The sequence below is a fragment of the Tachypleus tridentatus genome, chromosome 5 (genome assembly GCF_004210375.1).
Source record: "Tachypleus tridentatus isolate NWPU-2018 chromosome 5, ASM421037v1, whole genome shotgun sequence".
Lineage (NCBI taxonomy): Eukaryota > Metazoa > Arthropoda > Merostomata > Xiphosura > Limulidae > Tachypleus > Tachypleus tridentatus.
In genome coordinates this window covers 14,271,726-14,288,961 of record NC_134829.1, presented here as the reverse complement: position 1 = coordinate 14,288,961, position 17,236 = coordinate 14,271,726, and the positions used below count along the sequence as shown (strand labels likewise).

The 17,236-nt window shown below is 31.4% G+C and overlaps 1 protein-coding gene across 6 annotated transcripts in view; it reads left to right on the top strand.

Moving 5' to 3' along the window:
- The window catches only part of LOC143250572 (prestin-like), a 79,259-nt gene that overhangs the window by 47,763 nt on the left and 14,260 nt on the right, over positions 1 to 17,236 (top strand). For 5 of the 6 annotated variants that reach the window (XM_076501334.1, XM_076501336.1, XM_076501337.1 and 2 more), the window contains 4 exons: positions 3,676 to 3,782; positions 13,518 to 13,587; positions 14,816 to 14,920; positions 16,861 to 16,979. In XM_076501334.1, the coding sequence (XP_076357449.1) occupies positions 3,676 to 3,782; positions 13,518 to 13,587; positions 14,816 to 14,920; positions 16,861 to 16,979 (401 nt within the window). The remainder of the gene's footprint in view (positions 1 to 3,675; positions 3,783 to 13,517; positions 13,588 to 14,815; positions 14,921 to 16,860; positions 16,980 to 17,236) is intronic. The other variant, XM_076501335.1, reaches the window with a different exon arrangement.

The following is a 17,236-nucleotide window of genomic DNA, read 5'->3' as shown; positions in this document are numbered from 1 at the left end:
ATTATGTATGTGTAAAATAGTCAAAAAAAGATCATATTTATTTAAATAGATATAAAAAATAATAAACTGTTGATCTCATACTTTTATGGGGTTTTTTAGTAGGCCAGCTTGAGTGAAAGTAGATCTAGATATGAAACTGAGCAGGCAGAAGCTTATATATCAATTGAGAGTGCAGGAACTTGACATGTGATGATTTATTGTAGATCTACGCATAAATTTGCTGCATAGATTGCATAACTTCATAGCAGTATAATGAGAAGCCATGCATCTGCTGTAGCAGTTGTACCAAAGATACTGTTATTTATATATTAGAATTCAGACTTTCTATCAATGTTGCTAGGATGTACATTGAAGCCTTCTGATTAGAACAAGCACAACTGCATTGTTTTATTGTTACTAATGTTAGTATAGGTGTAGGCCTAAATATAATTTATGGCAAGTAATAATGATATTGATGATAATACCTATATATGTATAGTAAATGGTAATAATAATTATGTATATGTGTATATATAAAAATTTCACTGGGATGGAAAGTGATGTTCGTAAACTGTTAATTACATGTATTAATATATGTAACTTGGTAGAAATGAGCCAAATTATCTATGCACAAGTTAATATATAAACCCTGCATTAGAAATGGTTTTAGGCTAATGAAAAAATAAATTTGTGGTACAAACACAATATAATTTCCCTTCATGCTGTTCAGAAATGACAATGTTGTTTTATCTATGATAAATTAGATGGTCGTCTAAATATATATGTTGAACCAGTATAGCATATCATTTTAAATGTTGATATGTTCACTTATTTTTAGAAACATTTAATACTGGGCACTTGTTAATTTCATGCCTTGATATGTAATAGTTATATAGGTTGTAGTAATTGTACACTGTTAAAGTTATATTTATTAGTGTGATATAATGTGCATAGAAGAAACTTGTTTTTTGTTTAAACAATATTTATTAAATATATGCAGTAAGATTGAGTGAGCAGTGCTTAAACATTATTGTTTATAAATATATATTAAAGCATAGTTTGCTGAACTTTGTATAATTGATGCAACTCTATGAAGGTAAAATCATAGATGTTTATTTTGCAAATTCAAAAGTAATAATGTGTGATATCAGGATGTTTATGAATATGAGTTTGAGTTGTTTTACCACAAGGGGTACTTTAATTTTGTTTTATTTATATTAGTTCATTGGTTCTTGATTAACAAGCTGAACATTACTTACCATTACATGAAGACTTGTAGTGTTATGATGTAAAGGAGATAAAAAATGTTGTTGCTAGTTCAATTAAAGAAAGTTTTTATTCTTTCTGTAAAAAGTTAATGTGATAGAATCATTTAAATTATTTTTAAAGTGTTAATCCAGGCTCATTTTATAGCTAAAGAAACAGGGGTATGTATGACATAATGTGACATTTTTAAGGTTGTTTTATAAGTTGTTTTACTGCACAAAAACTGTAGTATAGTTAAACCTACTAAAGCCTATGGGCAAAAGTTGATATCAGGAAAATAAGAACATAGATATCGAATTTTATGTTTAAAATTTTCGTTGTTAATACATATGCCTGTAGGAGGAGTATGTAGCATGATTTTCAAAATACAGGTTTCTTTTTGATGAAATTTCGTAGAATGTGCAACAACTGCCTATTGTGGAGACACAAGTGTAGAGGACGACGTTTAGAAAATCTTCCGCCTTGAAGACGGAAGACTTTTAAAACATCATCCTCTACACTTGTGCCTCCACAACAGGCAGTTGTCGTCCATTCTGTGAAGTTTCATCATGAATACTCTGCTTAAACAATCTATCAAAGAATAAGTTTGTTTTTGTTATCAGAAGTCATTGGTTGACTTCCGTTTGAAGATTACATAAGGGTTGATAAATATTTTGATAGTTGAACTTAAGAAAGAAAAGTTGTTTCTTATATTCAGTTTCTATGTTTAATTTTAGAAAGGGATGAATACCATTAATGTTGATCTAAACTGTTGAAATTACTATAATATTAAAGTTAATTTAGGTGATTATTTCATTACTTATTTTGAATGACCTGGATAAAATAGGTGAAATTGTATTACCCACTCCTAATACTGATAATAATTAATGTTATTAAGTTGGAAATTACTACAAGTTGTGGCAAAAATGAACGGTTCAAGAAAATCTTAGTACAGCACATTTGTCTAAGAGTAATTTTATACCTTTTGAACCTAATAAAACAATGTAATGGTAAATAAGACTCAAGTTTACAAAAACAATTAGAGAAGCAAAATGTAAAATCACTGAAGCACCATTGATCAAACTAGTGAAACTTCTTAATAACAAATTACATTATATATTTTAACCTCTTTAAAAAAAGAGCCATCTACTTATTTTCTTATCTGAATACCTTTGCAAAAGTAAAGGTTTTATCTTGATGATTCCATTTTTTAAGTATATTATACTTTATTTATTGCTAAACTTCTCCTATGATTAAATAGTATTGTGTTAATGTATATATAATAAACTGTAATTAAGCAACATGTATATAGTAAAAGCAGTACTATAGAGATAAAAATATTTGTTGATCTCTAATATTAACACAGAGTGCATAAAATAAGATTATCTTATTTTTTGCAAAACGTGTTAATATATACAGTAATATGTAACTGACTGAATGTGTGCAGTAGGTACATTAAATACATATGGAAGTCTCATAAAAGAAACTTTAACAGTGTTTGAGCAATAAGTTTGAACATCTAAGATACATTACAATAAAGTTAACAGAATTATGCACAACAGGTTTACTACTGTAGGTGTAAAACCACAGTCAGTAGTATAATGAAAAACTATGTACTTAAAAGAAATGTCTGTTGTTTAAACAATACTTGTTAACAAATAAGATAATTTAAAGTGATGGTGACATAATTCTTTACAGCATTTGCTTTAAGTGTAATTCAGTAATATCACAGAACAATTGTGTACATAGAAGAAACATATTTGATATTTAAACAATATTTGTTAATAAATTAAATTTAGGTGTAGTTATAATAATTCTGTATAGCTTTAAGAGTAGAAATCAGAATAATTAGTTTCATTGAAAAACTGTCTACTTAGAATAAACCAGTTTATTTTTTAAGTAACACTTTTTAAGAAATAGTTATAGATATAGTTGACAGGATTATGTAAAGAAGTATAAAACCATAATTAGTAGTATCATATAATTACCTTTTTGTTTCTAAGTTATTTGTCAGTTCTTTTCATTGTGTACAGTAAGTCAGTACTATAAAAGTTCAACTACTCATACAAAGTATTAGAGATATGCAATATACATAGAACTTGTATGTATAAACAGTATTTGTTAATATATATGTAAAAATGGCTGGTTTGGGTTGAGAATTTTTTTATGTAGAGGAGCATTATCACTGATTAGTATTTGTTAATATATGCAAAAAAGAATAATATTTGATTGAAATGCTTTCAGTAGTTGCAGTTCTATAAGGTAAAACCATGTGTAGGAATATTGTAGGATCGCAGTGTTAGTTTCTTATGCTTTAAAAAGGTTTGTTAACTTGTATGTGTATGTTGAACTTAAATTAACTTTGAAAGATCAATTTTAAATTTATTTACACCTAATGAATATTTTTCTGAGATTGAAGCACCATTTGCTTGTTTTTATTTGTATCTGTAGTGGATCTGGATTGTGACATTCCTGTCTGTTGTGCTCCTGGATGTAGACCTAGGGCTTCTGACAGGTGTTATTTTTTCCATTCTCACAGTTATTTATCGATCTGTAAAGTAAGTAAAGATGTAGTGGTCTGATGGCTAATCTGCTGAATATAACAAAAAGTAAATAATAGTCTAATTTTCATAATTATAATATCCTTTAGTTTTTTTGTATTTTTTTAACTATATAATCAGTGGATGCTTCTTAGGTGCCTGTTGTAAATATATTCATATTTGTAATACTACTTTATGAAGAAGCATATTATTAGTAATTCCATATCTTAATATTTTCTACTAAATATACCATAATCAGTTGTTCTGCCTCTTTACATAAGCATCTTCTAATATAATCCATTTAGTGTTATAGGTTATTATACTTTATTTTAAAAGAACTCAAATTATTGGTTCTGTTTTATAATATGAAAACTTTTCTACATATATTCTAATTAGTGATTCTGTTTCTTAAAACTTTCATCTAAATGTATTTAACCAGTTATATTGTTTCTTGACAATGTGATATTCCCAGATAAATTGAAAATACTTTGGAGCTATATCAGATGTCTGTGAAACAGGAAATTTGTTTAAAATATGGAGTTGGAAAATAATGCTGAACTTGTGGTGGCTGAATTAATATTAAGAAATAATTATTTTGAACACAAATTATAAAATATAGTTAAAACAATCTTTATTATAATAATACCCTTAAACAAAAGTAGGGTGTATACTTGCTTTACTATAGATGATCACTTCTCTACAAGGACAAAAGCAGGATCTGATTTTAATCTAACTAACTAAATGAGAGCTTTCTATCTCCAAAGAAACCTTACATTTAACTGATTAGTCTCCTTCAATATAGATTGAAAGACATAGCTATCAACTTCTTGAAACAGGGTTGTAGTAAGCACTACTCTCCACAGATGGTAACAGGCATTACTGACTTTGAAAAATACACAGAAACAAAAGTAATTTGAAACAAGATGACATTAATGGTTTTCTTGGCCAGTGTTTTGTAAATATCTGCACATATGTATAGAATAAAGAATAAATTTAGAATAAATATTAATAATATAAAACTAGAAACTCATGGTATATTCCTGTACCACATTTCCAGTCTTCATTACGTTAACCTTGTCCCAAGCTGATAATTAAGTTTAATTTTAAAATAAATAAACAAACCAACTAGCATCTATAATTTAACATAGCCCAGAATATATAATAAAATTCCAATACATACCACAGTATTATAGTACTAACCCTAATGCATTATTAAGATGCATTACATATAAACATAATAAAGTGAACCATTTTATACTGACAATTAAATGACACAAAAAGAAAAATTTTGATAGAGTAAAAGTTACCAAATTAAAATCATTTAATATAGAAAACAGTGTACAAGTACAAGAAACATATTAACATAAAACATTATAATAATTACAAAGAACTCTTTTAACATCATTACAGAAAATAAGGTGAAATTATGTTAAACATTTTGAAAACTTGTAGAAAAACACGGATATAAAAATATTTTTACAGTACTATTTACACACTCACCCATGGCAGTAAGGGTCAATGAATCCCCACCAGCAGATTCCTTAATGTCTTTTGGAGCTTGTATAGTGCCAACATACAGTTTTCATACATGGCACAAGAGAAAAATGACAAACATTAAGCAGTTGTATTTCATGATAACTCAATAGCTCAAAACTACAGTTTTGCTGAAACAAACTTTAGATACATGACAACCTATGGTTTGGCATCTCATTTTTAAAGGAGCAGGTAAAAAATTAACGGTATGTAATAGTTTTTGATGTGGAGCTCAAATAAGGAGAAGCAGTTTCAAGAGAACATTCATGGTTTTGTAAGAAATGTACAAAAAATGTGTGTGTACAAGGTATTTTACTAGTGATTTCATTGGTTCTTTATTGTCAACAGACATATTGGATCCTAAGATTAAAAGTATTGAGACACATTTTTGTGTATGTTTCAGTTGTCAGTTGGAAACTTTTCAGTATGCTACAACAAAAAATGCAGAGATATTACAAATGCAAATTAATTGAAACAGGTGAGAGTGTTTCAGTATGCCAGTTTCAGTATATTTCAGTAAATATGTAATTTCCCATTTTGATGTGAACTTTTGGCAGTACCAAGACTTCTTGCAGACTGTGGTGAAGGAAAACATTTTGCCTTTAAGGAGTATAACTCAGCTGTGAAGCTAGACAATTTTCTCTATGTACAGCTTGTGGTAAACTATTATTGTGACCTCTGGTCAGTTATGAAAAGGGTGTGTTGTTCACAAGGCCAAGATTTTGTGCAGCAAGACTTCTTGGTTAAGCAAAAGGTCAATGATGATTTCTCCACTGTAGGACTTCTTGCACAACATGTTGTGGCAAACCACATCAAGACTATTGAAGGTGTTTTGAACTTGAAGACTAACCAGTCTCTGAAATTCTCTTTTTGTCAGAATAACAAAAATGTGATGTTTAGTTGGCAGAAAAATGAAATGTAGACCAATATGAAGTGAGGAAACAGAAAAAGGAAGAAGAAAAGGAGGCAGGTAGATTCTGAAGAGAAAAAATAGAAAATGGAAGACGAAATGGCAAAAATAGAAATAAAATTAAAAGAACTGGAACATTGAATTGTAAAAAGACATAATTTAATTGACAAACGTTTTGAAAACATTTGTATTTTATCACAGTTCTTAGATGTTGCATACAACTTTCCTGACCAATTAAATGTTTATATTTGACTAGGGTCTATCTTATTTATTAAGAAAATCTCTTGGTGGTTTAATGTAAAGGTAATCCATGATGAAAACAAATGTCCTTTAATTATATTATAGCAATATCTCTGCACAAGAGTGCTTGAAATTGAAATTGTAGGCCACGGAAAGGTGTTTGAAAGTTTTTGAAAAGTTTCATTAATGCCCAGTATGAACCCTGTTGGTGCTCCCATATTCAGACAAACACTGCTTTTCTTTTGTGATAATCTCCATATTGCTGACTTTAGATGTTGATGTAGTTGCAGGTAAAAGCAAGGATATTTCAGCTACCTTGTCTGGGGAGGGTTGGGTAGAAATAGCTGGCACCTCTTTGCACTTGGTAACTTTGGTCCTGGGAACTTTAGGGTGAGCAAAGCAATGATTTGAGAAAATCATTAATTTCAGAAGCACTAGTTAGCATCATATCTTTATTGATAGGTTGAAAGTCAGACTGGTTCTCATAGTAGTCAGACCTGCAGAGAAGTTCATCATTTGTGTGACCTCAGAACTTTAGCCACAGTTTGTAAATATTTGTGCTAATTTGATAAATAAGTTAGTCAAATTGTTCCCAAATATCACCTTAACAATCACAGACCTTGACTTAGTGTGTTCAGTTCATGAAATATAAATGGTCATCACTAATGCTTTAAAATATTTGGGTCTCTGGCCCATATCCTCCCCAAGAATAATTAGGTATTTTAACAATTTGCAGAACACAAAATACAGTGATGTATTGCCACTTTTCTGTTGACTTCCAAAACATGCAAATATTTTGGGTATTTCTGTATGATATCAGTCATGGTTTTCTGTCCTGATTTTTCAAGACCACCTGGGGATTCATGACACTCTCAAATAGAACTGGGACATTAGTCTCGTGTATCAGTGCCTTGTTATGTCACTGGTCAAAAGGTTTGCAAAGTATGTAGGTTGAAGGGGCTCATAATCTTTTGGTTATAACCATTATTTGCCCCAAACATCTACCTTTAGAAACTGAATAGTCTCTGAGATACCTTAGTCATGCAAACGTTTTGATGATGCTCACATGAACATCACATTTGTAATATACCTATAGAGAATTTATCCTCTACTGCTTATGGATGGTTTGATCCACAGGCCATCATTGAATTTCCATTTGGACAATACTCAGTTATGCTACTACTATTCCTATTCTTAAAGCAAAAGATAGCATTCTCTCTGTAAACTGAAACATACGTTTATACTCTGACCTGGATTAATCTTTTAATCTTTAGAAACTCCATTATTTTTCCTTCGAGACTTTCTCTTAGTTAGAAATACAGTGCTAGCAGTGATTTAAAGTTTCACCCCAGAAGTGTCATTTATTTGTGGTTTCCTAATGCTCTTCTGTGCATGCTGCAAACTGATGCCAACTCTTCTGTGATCTGAAAGTCCAAATTAACTCCATGAAGAAACACAAGAAGTTGTGACATACTCGAGAGATCAGTAAACTCATCCAGTGCCAGAGAATACTATAGGAAGTTTCTTGCTTTTTGGCGTACCTGTAATGCGATGTTCTCTCCAAGTTCTGCTCTCCATACAACTAAAGTTGCTGAAAGGCTGATACTTTCAAAGAAATTGGCTTTTTCAGGACACAGCTCATTTGCTTCTTCCATCATACAATATTTGATGAAGTTGCCATCAGTAAAAGATTTTCGTTGCTCTGCCATTCTATGCACTATTTTGTAACTTGTTCAAGTGACAGATTCATTTTCAGCAAACTTTCTCGTGAAGAGATTCTTTTGAGATTCAAAAACACGTTCATGGATTCAAATTTTTCAGAATGGAACTTTCCTGAAAATTTCAAATATGTTGATAGTTGTTTTATTTCATAGTGACGTTAAAGATTGTACTATTTCAAAATGGCAACACTTCCAGTGCATATCACACAAGTAGCTTTCTGGTTTTTTGTTTCCACAAAGAAGTACTTTTCTCCCCATTCTTCATTGAAAGCATGACATTCAGAGTCCATTTTTCTTCTTTTAAAAGCAGCCATAACGATGGGTGAAAAAAAACAGGATCTGAAAATGAAAAACACAGAACGCTGTGAGAAAAGTATTGTACTGGTCCAAGAACGCACAAACAAAGTATATTGAAACGTACGTTTGCCACGACACTTACCTAAGAACGGGTTACGAAAAGCGCATAACCCGACTACTAAGAGAAATGAGCTTGCTGAAGCGGTAACCCTAGGCCGCTGAATTTAAAAGACGAGTTGATAGGACGAGGGTTAAAGTCTGTACTTGTTTTCGAAATCCTAATGCTTTCATAGATACGTGCCTTGATATGAATAAACAGGCAGCAAGGTCGAAAGAAGAATTTTTCTATTGGTTAAAAATGCATGTGATAGCCTTGTTTCTTTTTATCATAACGTCTTGTGTTTGCCAGCTTAAAATGACCATCGGTGTGATATATTTTGTTATGACAGTCAGACATTTGATGAAATGTCACAAGCCGGACAAAATGACTTCGAGGGCTGTAGTTTGGTGACCCCTGGGTAAAGCAGAAGCGGATGGCTGCCCATCTCTGCCATGCCTTAGAACGAATAAATCAGGTGTGGGATGTTTTGTAAAATATGGTTTTCATGGTCACCCATTGCACAACCTCAGATGTTGTTTTTCCTTTGGACTCTACACTGCAATTTCTTCCCGTTTTTTCTTCCAGTGGAGTATGGTAATCTTTATCACTTTCTAGTTCCAAACCACTATGGTGGTACACCATGGAGGCATTCTCCTGAATGTGGTAGTGATAAAACATAAGATATAGTAATGAAACCATTCTGCTGGTGTAGATTTTTCTCCATTATCTATGACTGGAATGACCCATCCTTTTGTTTGGAATCCCTCATTTTTTTCCCCCACATGAAGGTTGGCTCCCAGTGGCTGAGTTTTTGAGTTAGGGCTGAAGTAATTTGCATAAGTCCTCACTTTACAATACTGGAAGTTGTGTTGCCAAATCAGACAATCAATTTCTTACATTGCTCACATGTGTCTTGTTCATAAAAGAGGGGATACAAGATCCTCTATGATGCAATGAACTTTAGGTGAAGATGGTATGATCTTTACCTCCCAATTTCTGCCCATGTGTGACATCTCTTTCCACACTAGGCAAATAGTTTACCATGTATGTTCCTCTTCTGCAAGGATCTACTCTTTTTAGGGTGTTCTTCAGATGCTTTATAAAGATTATTCTTTTTTTCTCTTGTACAAAATATTTAATGTAGGAATCTAGTTATTTATGTGAGTGGAGATAATGTACCATATTAGAAGTTATAATTTTCCTATACTGAAAATATATTTCCTTCTCTTACACTTCCTACCTTTTCTCACCACTGATAACCAATGTTTCCGTTTTATGCCAAAACTAGAAGTGATAGTTCTGTACAATCAAATAGAGGGAGTCACATGAGTCATGGGTGTGTGTTGCATTCTTATTGATGGAAAATTTTTATGTGATGATTTGTACATGAAAAAAAAGTTTGCATATACTGGGCAGCACTGAATGAAGAATAGCTGCTTATGTGAGAGGAGGTAAGTACCTTACTGGAATTCATTTTCAGCATAGCAAATTGTAACTTTAATGCATAGGATCAACAACCACACAAGACATTCTTTGTAGTAAACGGCAAAACGTCACTTACGTACATGGAATGACCGTGATTACATCTTCCATGTACACCTTTTAAGTCCACTGTTTTTTAAGTCTTTCTGATTGGCACTGAATGAACTTACCATTGAACACTAGCTCACCAGTTCAATAGCTGAAACTGACTGATGAGCTCCATACTAAATCTGTTCCAAGAATGCTGATGCCAGAACTGATATCAGTAACAACTATCTTCATTCCGTAACTGAACCTCCACCCGTATATAACCAAAGCATGACCTTTCCAGTCACATACAGCTTCTTTCTGTTCACTAGAACAAAGTTCATTAGAAATTCCCAAATGATAGTTTTTGCACAGAGTGCCTAATACACCAAGAAATCTATCAGCATTCTTGGAGCTCCTGTATTTACCAGGAAATACAGAACTTAGTTTTTTTATACCAACAGACATATACCAGGATCTACTCAGCCCTGAAAGAGCAAAGTTGACCACCACATTCTTCATCACACTCTCCCAAATCAGGGGCCAGATCTGGCTTGGACTTCTCTAATTTTCAGCTACAATATTTATTACTTGCTGTTTCCTCCAAAAACCTATTATTTTAGTAGTAAAAAGTATAGCTATTTACACTTTGCTGCTGTGCAAGATAGAAGCAGTACATTTTGATGTGGTGCAACTGCCCATAAAAAATTATGCTTCCCCTCTTGAAGTGGAAGTACTTGTGGAGACTGTGGCATGTACCTAATAAGAGGATCAAGATAGCCATGTTCTTTCACTGGAGATCAGTGTGGCTGCATCACAACTCCATTATGCACAGGTGGTTGACTCTTGGCTGGTTTCTACCCTGATATAAGATGGGGGTCTGGAGAGATTGTCTGTCAGGTTTGAAATCAGTGCAGCTGTTACTACAGGCTTTTTCCATTACTTTGAGTAATTCGCAGTACTACTTCAGGTTTTATCATGACAGAAACTGTCTCTTATAGTTAGAAAAGATTTTTCACACCCTGATGATGTCAAATCATCTCAGTTGATTACCCTTCCATAAACTTGTCAACAAGGTTGTCCTTGTGAGCTACTGAGCTATTGCAATATAAGCTTTGCCATACAAATGACACACATCATCTGTGTACGAAATCAAGATTTCCATGGGTCTCCTCCTTCAAGCTTTAAACCTCACATGTAGGAATGCTCTTTTCTACAGTGGGTTAAACCTTTTTCATAGTTCTATCATCACCTGATGTTATTTCTTATCTGGATGCTTGATTGTGTCTAGTGATAGACCATCCAGATTCAACACAAAGTACTGAACTGCCTGCTAAGGAGTTCAGCTGTTCCAAGTAGTTACCTGTCTGATATGTTTCAAAAACTGGTTCAGGTCATCATTTACCAAGACTTTAAGTATCAGAGGAGTGACTTGTTAGCCTCAGTCAAGGGAACCTATTGATGTGACCAGACAGACTTCTTGTTCAACTCCTAATCATTACCTGATTTTTAGGTTCTCAGTGGGTGGTGGGCTCCTGAATGTGAGATATGAAGTAATAAGGTGCATATAGCAGCTTGTTTCTGGCCTCTAAATGACTCCAACTCTTCTGCAAGTTATTTTGATGCTAGCAGGATACATTCCAACTCAGAGAGACTCCACACTGTCTCACAATCCACTTGGAACCCATCATCTCTCATATTAGTGAGAAGGCTTTAGTTGGTGTACTGTGATCACCAAAAGTATCTCCAGTTATTTTCTGATTGACTATCTTAGAGTCTCAACTATTAGCATATCTTCCTGCATTATGGTTTGTAGGGATATCACTGACCTGACCCTTTGCAACAGGAACAAGAGTCTAACATCCAGGAAGAGACTTCTTCTGGGTATGACTCACTCCCCCCAGTGATTGACTCTCTCTCTAGATTGTACATTTTTCTTATTAATGAAAATGCCATTTCAACCAAGAAAATAGCTTTAAATTATTATAAATGAATACAAGGTAAAGGCAGTAAACACTAGTGGCTACTAACAGTAGTTGTAATGACTAATATTTTGAGGTCACAGTAAAACAATTTCTTGTTTCTTATCCTCTCTGTAGTATCCTCGTATGAACTGAAAATACTTTGTAGCTATATCGAATAGCTCTAAAAACAGGAACTTGATCAAAATATGAAATTGTGAAAACATGCTACACTTTTAGTGTCTAAGTAAATGCTAGGGATTAAGCATACTGAACACAAAGTGTAAAACACATTAAAAGCAATCTTTATTATATATTTAAAAATGCAGTGTGTGTGCTTGATTGGCTATGTGTAATAGCATTTCTATCTTGTCAAAACCAGGATCAGGCTTGGAATAATACTAACTAAATGAGAGGTTTCTACCTTTAAAAAAACTTCACATTTACCTAGCAAGACTATGAAACCACTTACTAGCCATTCATATTTCGCATAGATGGGGCTGCAACTTCTGTATATTATTTATACAACTACTGAAAGGCAGTGATACCAACTTCCTAAGATGAGGTAAACAATGTTCTCCATGAGCAGTAACATATTACCAACTTTAAAAGTGACAAAGAGAAAAAGTAACTTGACAGAAGATCAACAGTTTTATGACCACATGTTATATTAAAATCTGCACATATACAGAACAAAGAATAAATCCAGAATAAACATCCATAGTGGTGAAAGAAGAAATCTATGGTATATTTCTGTATACAACACTAACATCTAACAATATTCTAGTTAGTGATTTTCTTTCTTAATACTTTTTACTAAATGCATTCTAATCAGTGGTTGTTTTGTTTCATAATATTCTTTAAATAAACACTAAAAAGTGGTTCATATCAGTATCCTTTCAACAGACTTTTATTGATGATTTGTTGCTTTGTTTTAATTTCAACTCAATAATTTGTTGGTAGATCTTATTTGATTAGTCTGCCTCCATATAAATGCAGTTTTAGTTTCCAAAAGAGTCAAAGCTAGTAAGTTTATTTGAATGTAATTTATCTTCTTCTTTAGTTCTGTGACAATTCAAATATTAATAGTGTTTATAAACCATAAGATCTCCTTTTCTACTACTAATATAACAATGAGTATTATTAATTCAAACTACAAACATGAAAATTATGAATCATTAATAGTTGTAAATAGTCACTTAAATATCCAAAATTCTTTTAAACCATTACTGTGAGCTCAGAATAGTCGTCTTTAAAACAAAATTTGTTTTAAACCATTAGTGTGAAATACATCCTTCAAGTTGTGTAGCTTTGTTCTTAACAACAAAAACATCACCATCTCAGTCAAGTAGCATAAAATAATGTTTTATTGATAATGCTAAATCCAGTTAGGAAAGTTTATCTTTGTGTTTCTTTGTATTCCAGTTTGATAAGCAGAAAGTATTGTTATTATAGTAATCTGTTGTTTTAATATGTTTTTAGTCCTCATCAAACAGTGCTGGGAGTGATACCAGATACAGAAGTCTATTTAGACAAAAAACGCTATTCTAAGGTAAGAGGCAGTTTGTCTACTTTGACACAAAATGTTAAGAAAGAATTGATGGAGGACTATTTCAGCAATAAAACATTATTTTAAAGTGAGAGTGAAGTGACAGGAATCTGTTTAAGTGAAGAATGTTATACTAAAATGAGATACAATCTAAAAATGTAGGCCCAGGAGCCTTATCATTCTTTAAACTTCCCATTTTTTTCTTAACAAGCCCAGAATTAATGTAGTCATTTTGTTTGAACTTGTTTCCATCTATCAGCTGTTCATGATTTGGATACTCTTTAAATCTTTGTTATAAAAACTGAAGAAATAACAAAATTTAATTAATAATCCAGCCATCTTATAATCATCAGTTTTGAGCCTTCCTTTATCATCCCTCAAGGACCTTGACCTTAACATTTGTTTACCTTTAATATACTGAAAGAAATCTTTACTGTTAATCTTTACATTTCCAGCCAACATTTTGCATACAACCTTTCTGATATCCTAATTTTCTGTTTGACCAATATTCTTGACCTTCTATATTATTATAAACAAAGTAAACAAAAAAAAAACTTAACCTGAAAATGACATAAAAAGGTCAAAACGTTGTTCTTTTCTTTATTTTGGTAAAAGTGTTTTTTTCTCAGTAAAACTTTATATTTTATCTGTTATTTTTCTCTGCCCTTTCTCCATATGGGATCAGTCAAATTGACCAGTTTCATAACCATAAAAAAAAATCAAAATAAATACAAATTATCCTTTTTCCTTTTTAGAATGACTCCAGATTGTAACATAAAACTACATTTGTTTATCCTAAGTAGCTTTATGCTCAATAGTATAATCTGTTTATATTTAAATTTTATTTTATTGTCCTTTGAACCATATTTAGCTACTGTTTGTGTGATTATAAGTTGTAAATTACTTGGGGAACATGGGTGTCATGTTATGCTATCAAATTACATTACTCATAAGCTGATAACTTAAAGAGTTTCTTATTTTTACATTTTAGTTACTTTTATAATAATAATGAAAGAATACACATGAAAGACAAGAAATAAGTACTTATCTAGACCAACCTTTTTAGCTGTCAACTGTCGATGACACTGAACTCTACTTTTTAAATAGTAATGCACTAAATATTTTTTATTTAATTAAGTAATCTATAGAATATAGATTAAAATCATGCCAAAATCAGACAATTTTCTCTAAGAATTACAATTTTTTTCTGGCTTTCTAACTATGCAACAAGAGTGGTTACAAATTCATCCAAGCTAGTCAGTATGATTCCTGTGGAAATGAAGCCTGTACCACAAGAGAAATTCACAATTCTCTGTTCAGAAAACAATGTAATATGGTATGTTATTTGAGAGATGAAAACTTTGGCTTTCTGTTGATTATAAATAATATAGTATTAAATCTAAGAGAGTACTATTAACAAATCCTGGAAAAAAAGGATGTGACACGGAAGTTCTGAATTTCCGTTTGATGGTTCAGTAACAAACAAGATTGAAGGCTATAAAATTTATGCTTTGTCTGAGTAATGACAATTTTATAGTGAGTAATTTATTCTAAATTTTGTGTCTGGAGAATAAACTGAGAAAAATCTCACATAATTCTCTTTGGAGAAAAAGAATCAGGTGAATTTATTTCTGTTGTATTAGAGATGTGAAAATTTAAACAATATTGAGAGAACCTGTTGATATCTGCAATTCCCCCTGGTTTTTTATTAGTTTCAGATAGAACATGTAAACTTTACAAAGCCAGGTTTGCAAAGTCCAGATGATCTTTTACTTTTTACTGATAAAATAGATGAGACTTCATCCATGTATTACAATGATAGTATTCTATTTGTTGTAGTACACCTTGTAAAAGAAAAGTCAGGTTGATATTATTGGTCATCTCCAAATTAATTAATACATGACAATAACAAGGTTTAGATTTAATTTAATAAATCAATAAAATGACTACAAGGAATACACTTAGAAAGAATTATGAAATATGTTATCTGAAAATATGAATAAAGTACAAAACATATAATATGAGTTTAAGTTAATAAAAAGCAATATGAGATTTTGTTGAAGATGTCATACTTCTCTCCAATGGAAATAAGATACTTCAAAGATATTGGACAGTAAAGAAACTCTCAGTGGAGACACAAATAGTATCAGAAGTATCACAACACCAAAAATATACCTCCTTAGGCCTATCATATTGTGATAGGCTTCTATGTATTTCTAACAGTAGTAAGAATGGTGGGATATTCAAACTCTTTTTAGAAAACATCACCAGCACTTGTACAATGGCAGAAACCAACAAGTTTTTAACATCAAGTTCATGGACAAAATTATGATAAACAATGATATAAAGAGTAATTAAGGAAGGAAAAGCTCTTACTCTATCCAGCATTAGAACAAGGACAGGATGGCTAGTAGGATGGAAATCAGATAGAATGGTAAAGCCAAAAAGTACTAATTATTTTCAATATTGGATCACATTCCATCATAATGAAAGTATTTAAACCTTTTTTTCTTGATTTTAACAAAACCTGGACCAACATGCACTGTTTTTATATAATAGTAGTTATTGATTTACCTGTTGTTTATGAATAAGTAGACATTCTTTTTAAAAATGTGTTTGATAAATATTAGAGTGATTTTGTGATTCTATTTTTGTAAATACAAAAGATATTAACATTTTTAATTTTATTAATTTACTTAATAATAAAAATTATCAAAATGGAAAAACATATAGGTACTTAAATGGTTACGTAAAATATATATAATATCAGTTTTTAGAAGTAAAGAAGTTTACATTCAAAATATTTTGTTATTTTCTCCATGTTTTTAAAATGTGTCTTTGTGTAATTCAAACATATACATTCATACAAATTACTGGAGGTATATTAGACACTTAACATAGTTTAACTACATATTTGAGTTCAGTGTTAAAGTTTGAAAGTACAAATTTAGGTTTAAACAATTTTTCTTCCTATAAAGCATTAAAAAAAAAAGACATTTTAGTAATTGTGCAACCTATAATATTCTTTTATTTTTGTTACCTGACCTGCAAATTTTATGAGAGAAAGTGACTTTGTGCCTTATAGCCTTTAAAAAATGTGAACTTGTGGTTTCTGAGGGGTCCATTTAAGGAGTTTCATATTTGAGTATTGTTACTGGCTCTAAAATATATACAGATGAAGTTAAGTTTTTTCAACAATTAGCAGTGTTATATCTTAAATGAAATGATCAGTACATTTTCATTGTATTTATTATATTTCAATATTATTGTTTCCAGTCAGAAGAAATACCAGGAATCAAAATCTTCCACTTTGGGTCAGCTCTTTATTTCATGAACAGACATGTGTTTTTATCAGCTTTAAAAAAGATATCTGTTGATAGAACATCAGAAGAAGTGTAAGCGTTTCTCTTTTTTCAACAACTACATAGAGGCTTGATTGAACAATCTGAGCCTATTGCTTGCCTTTTTAAAGCAAAATATATAATTTATATATTTTTTAAAGCACAGTCATTTTGCAAACATTGTTTAGCTGTCATGTTAGACTTGCTAAATGCTAAAAGTGAGCGAACTTCTGCTGTATCTAAGAATTTAAAGTCTTCATCTCAGAAAATTAGAATTTCTCATTCTGTTCTATTTTACATTTAAAAAATAA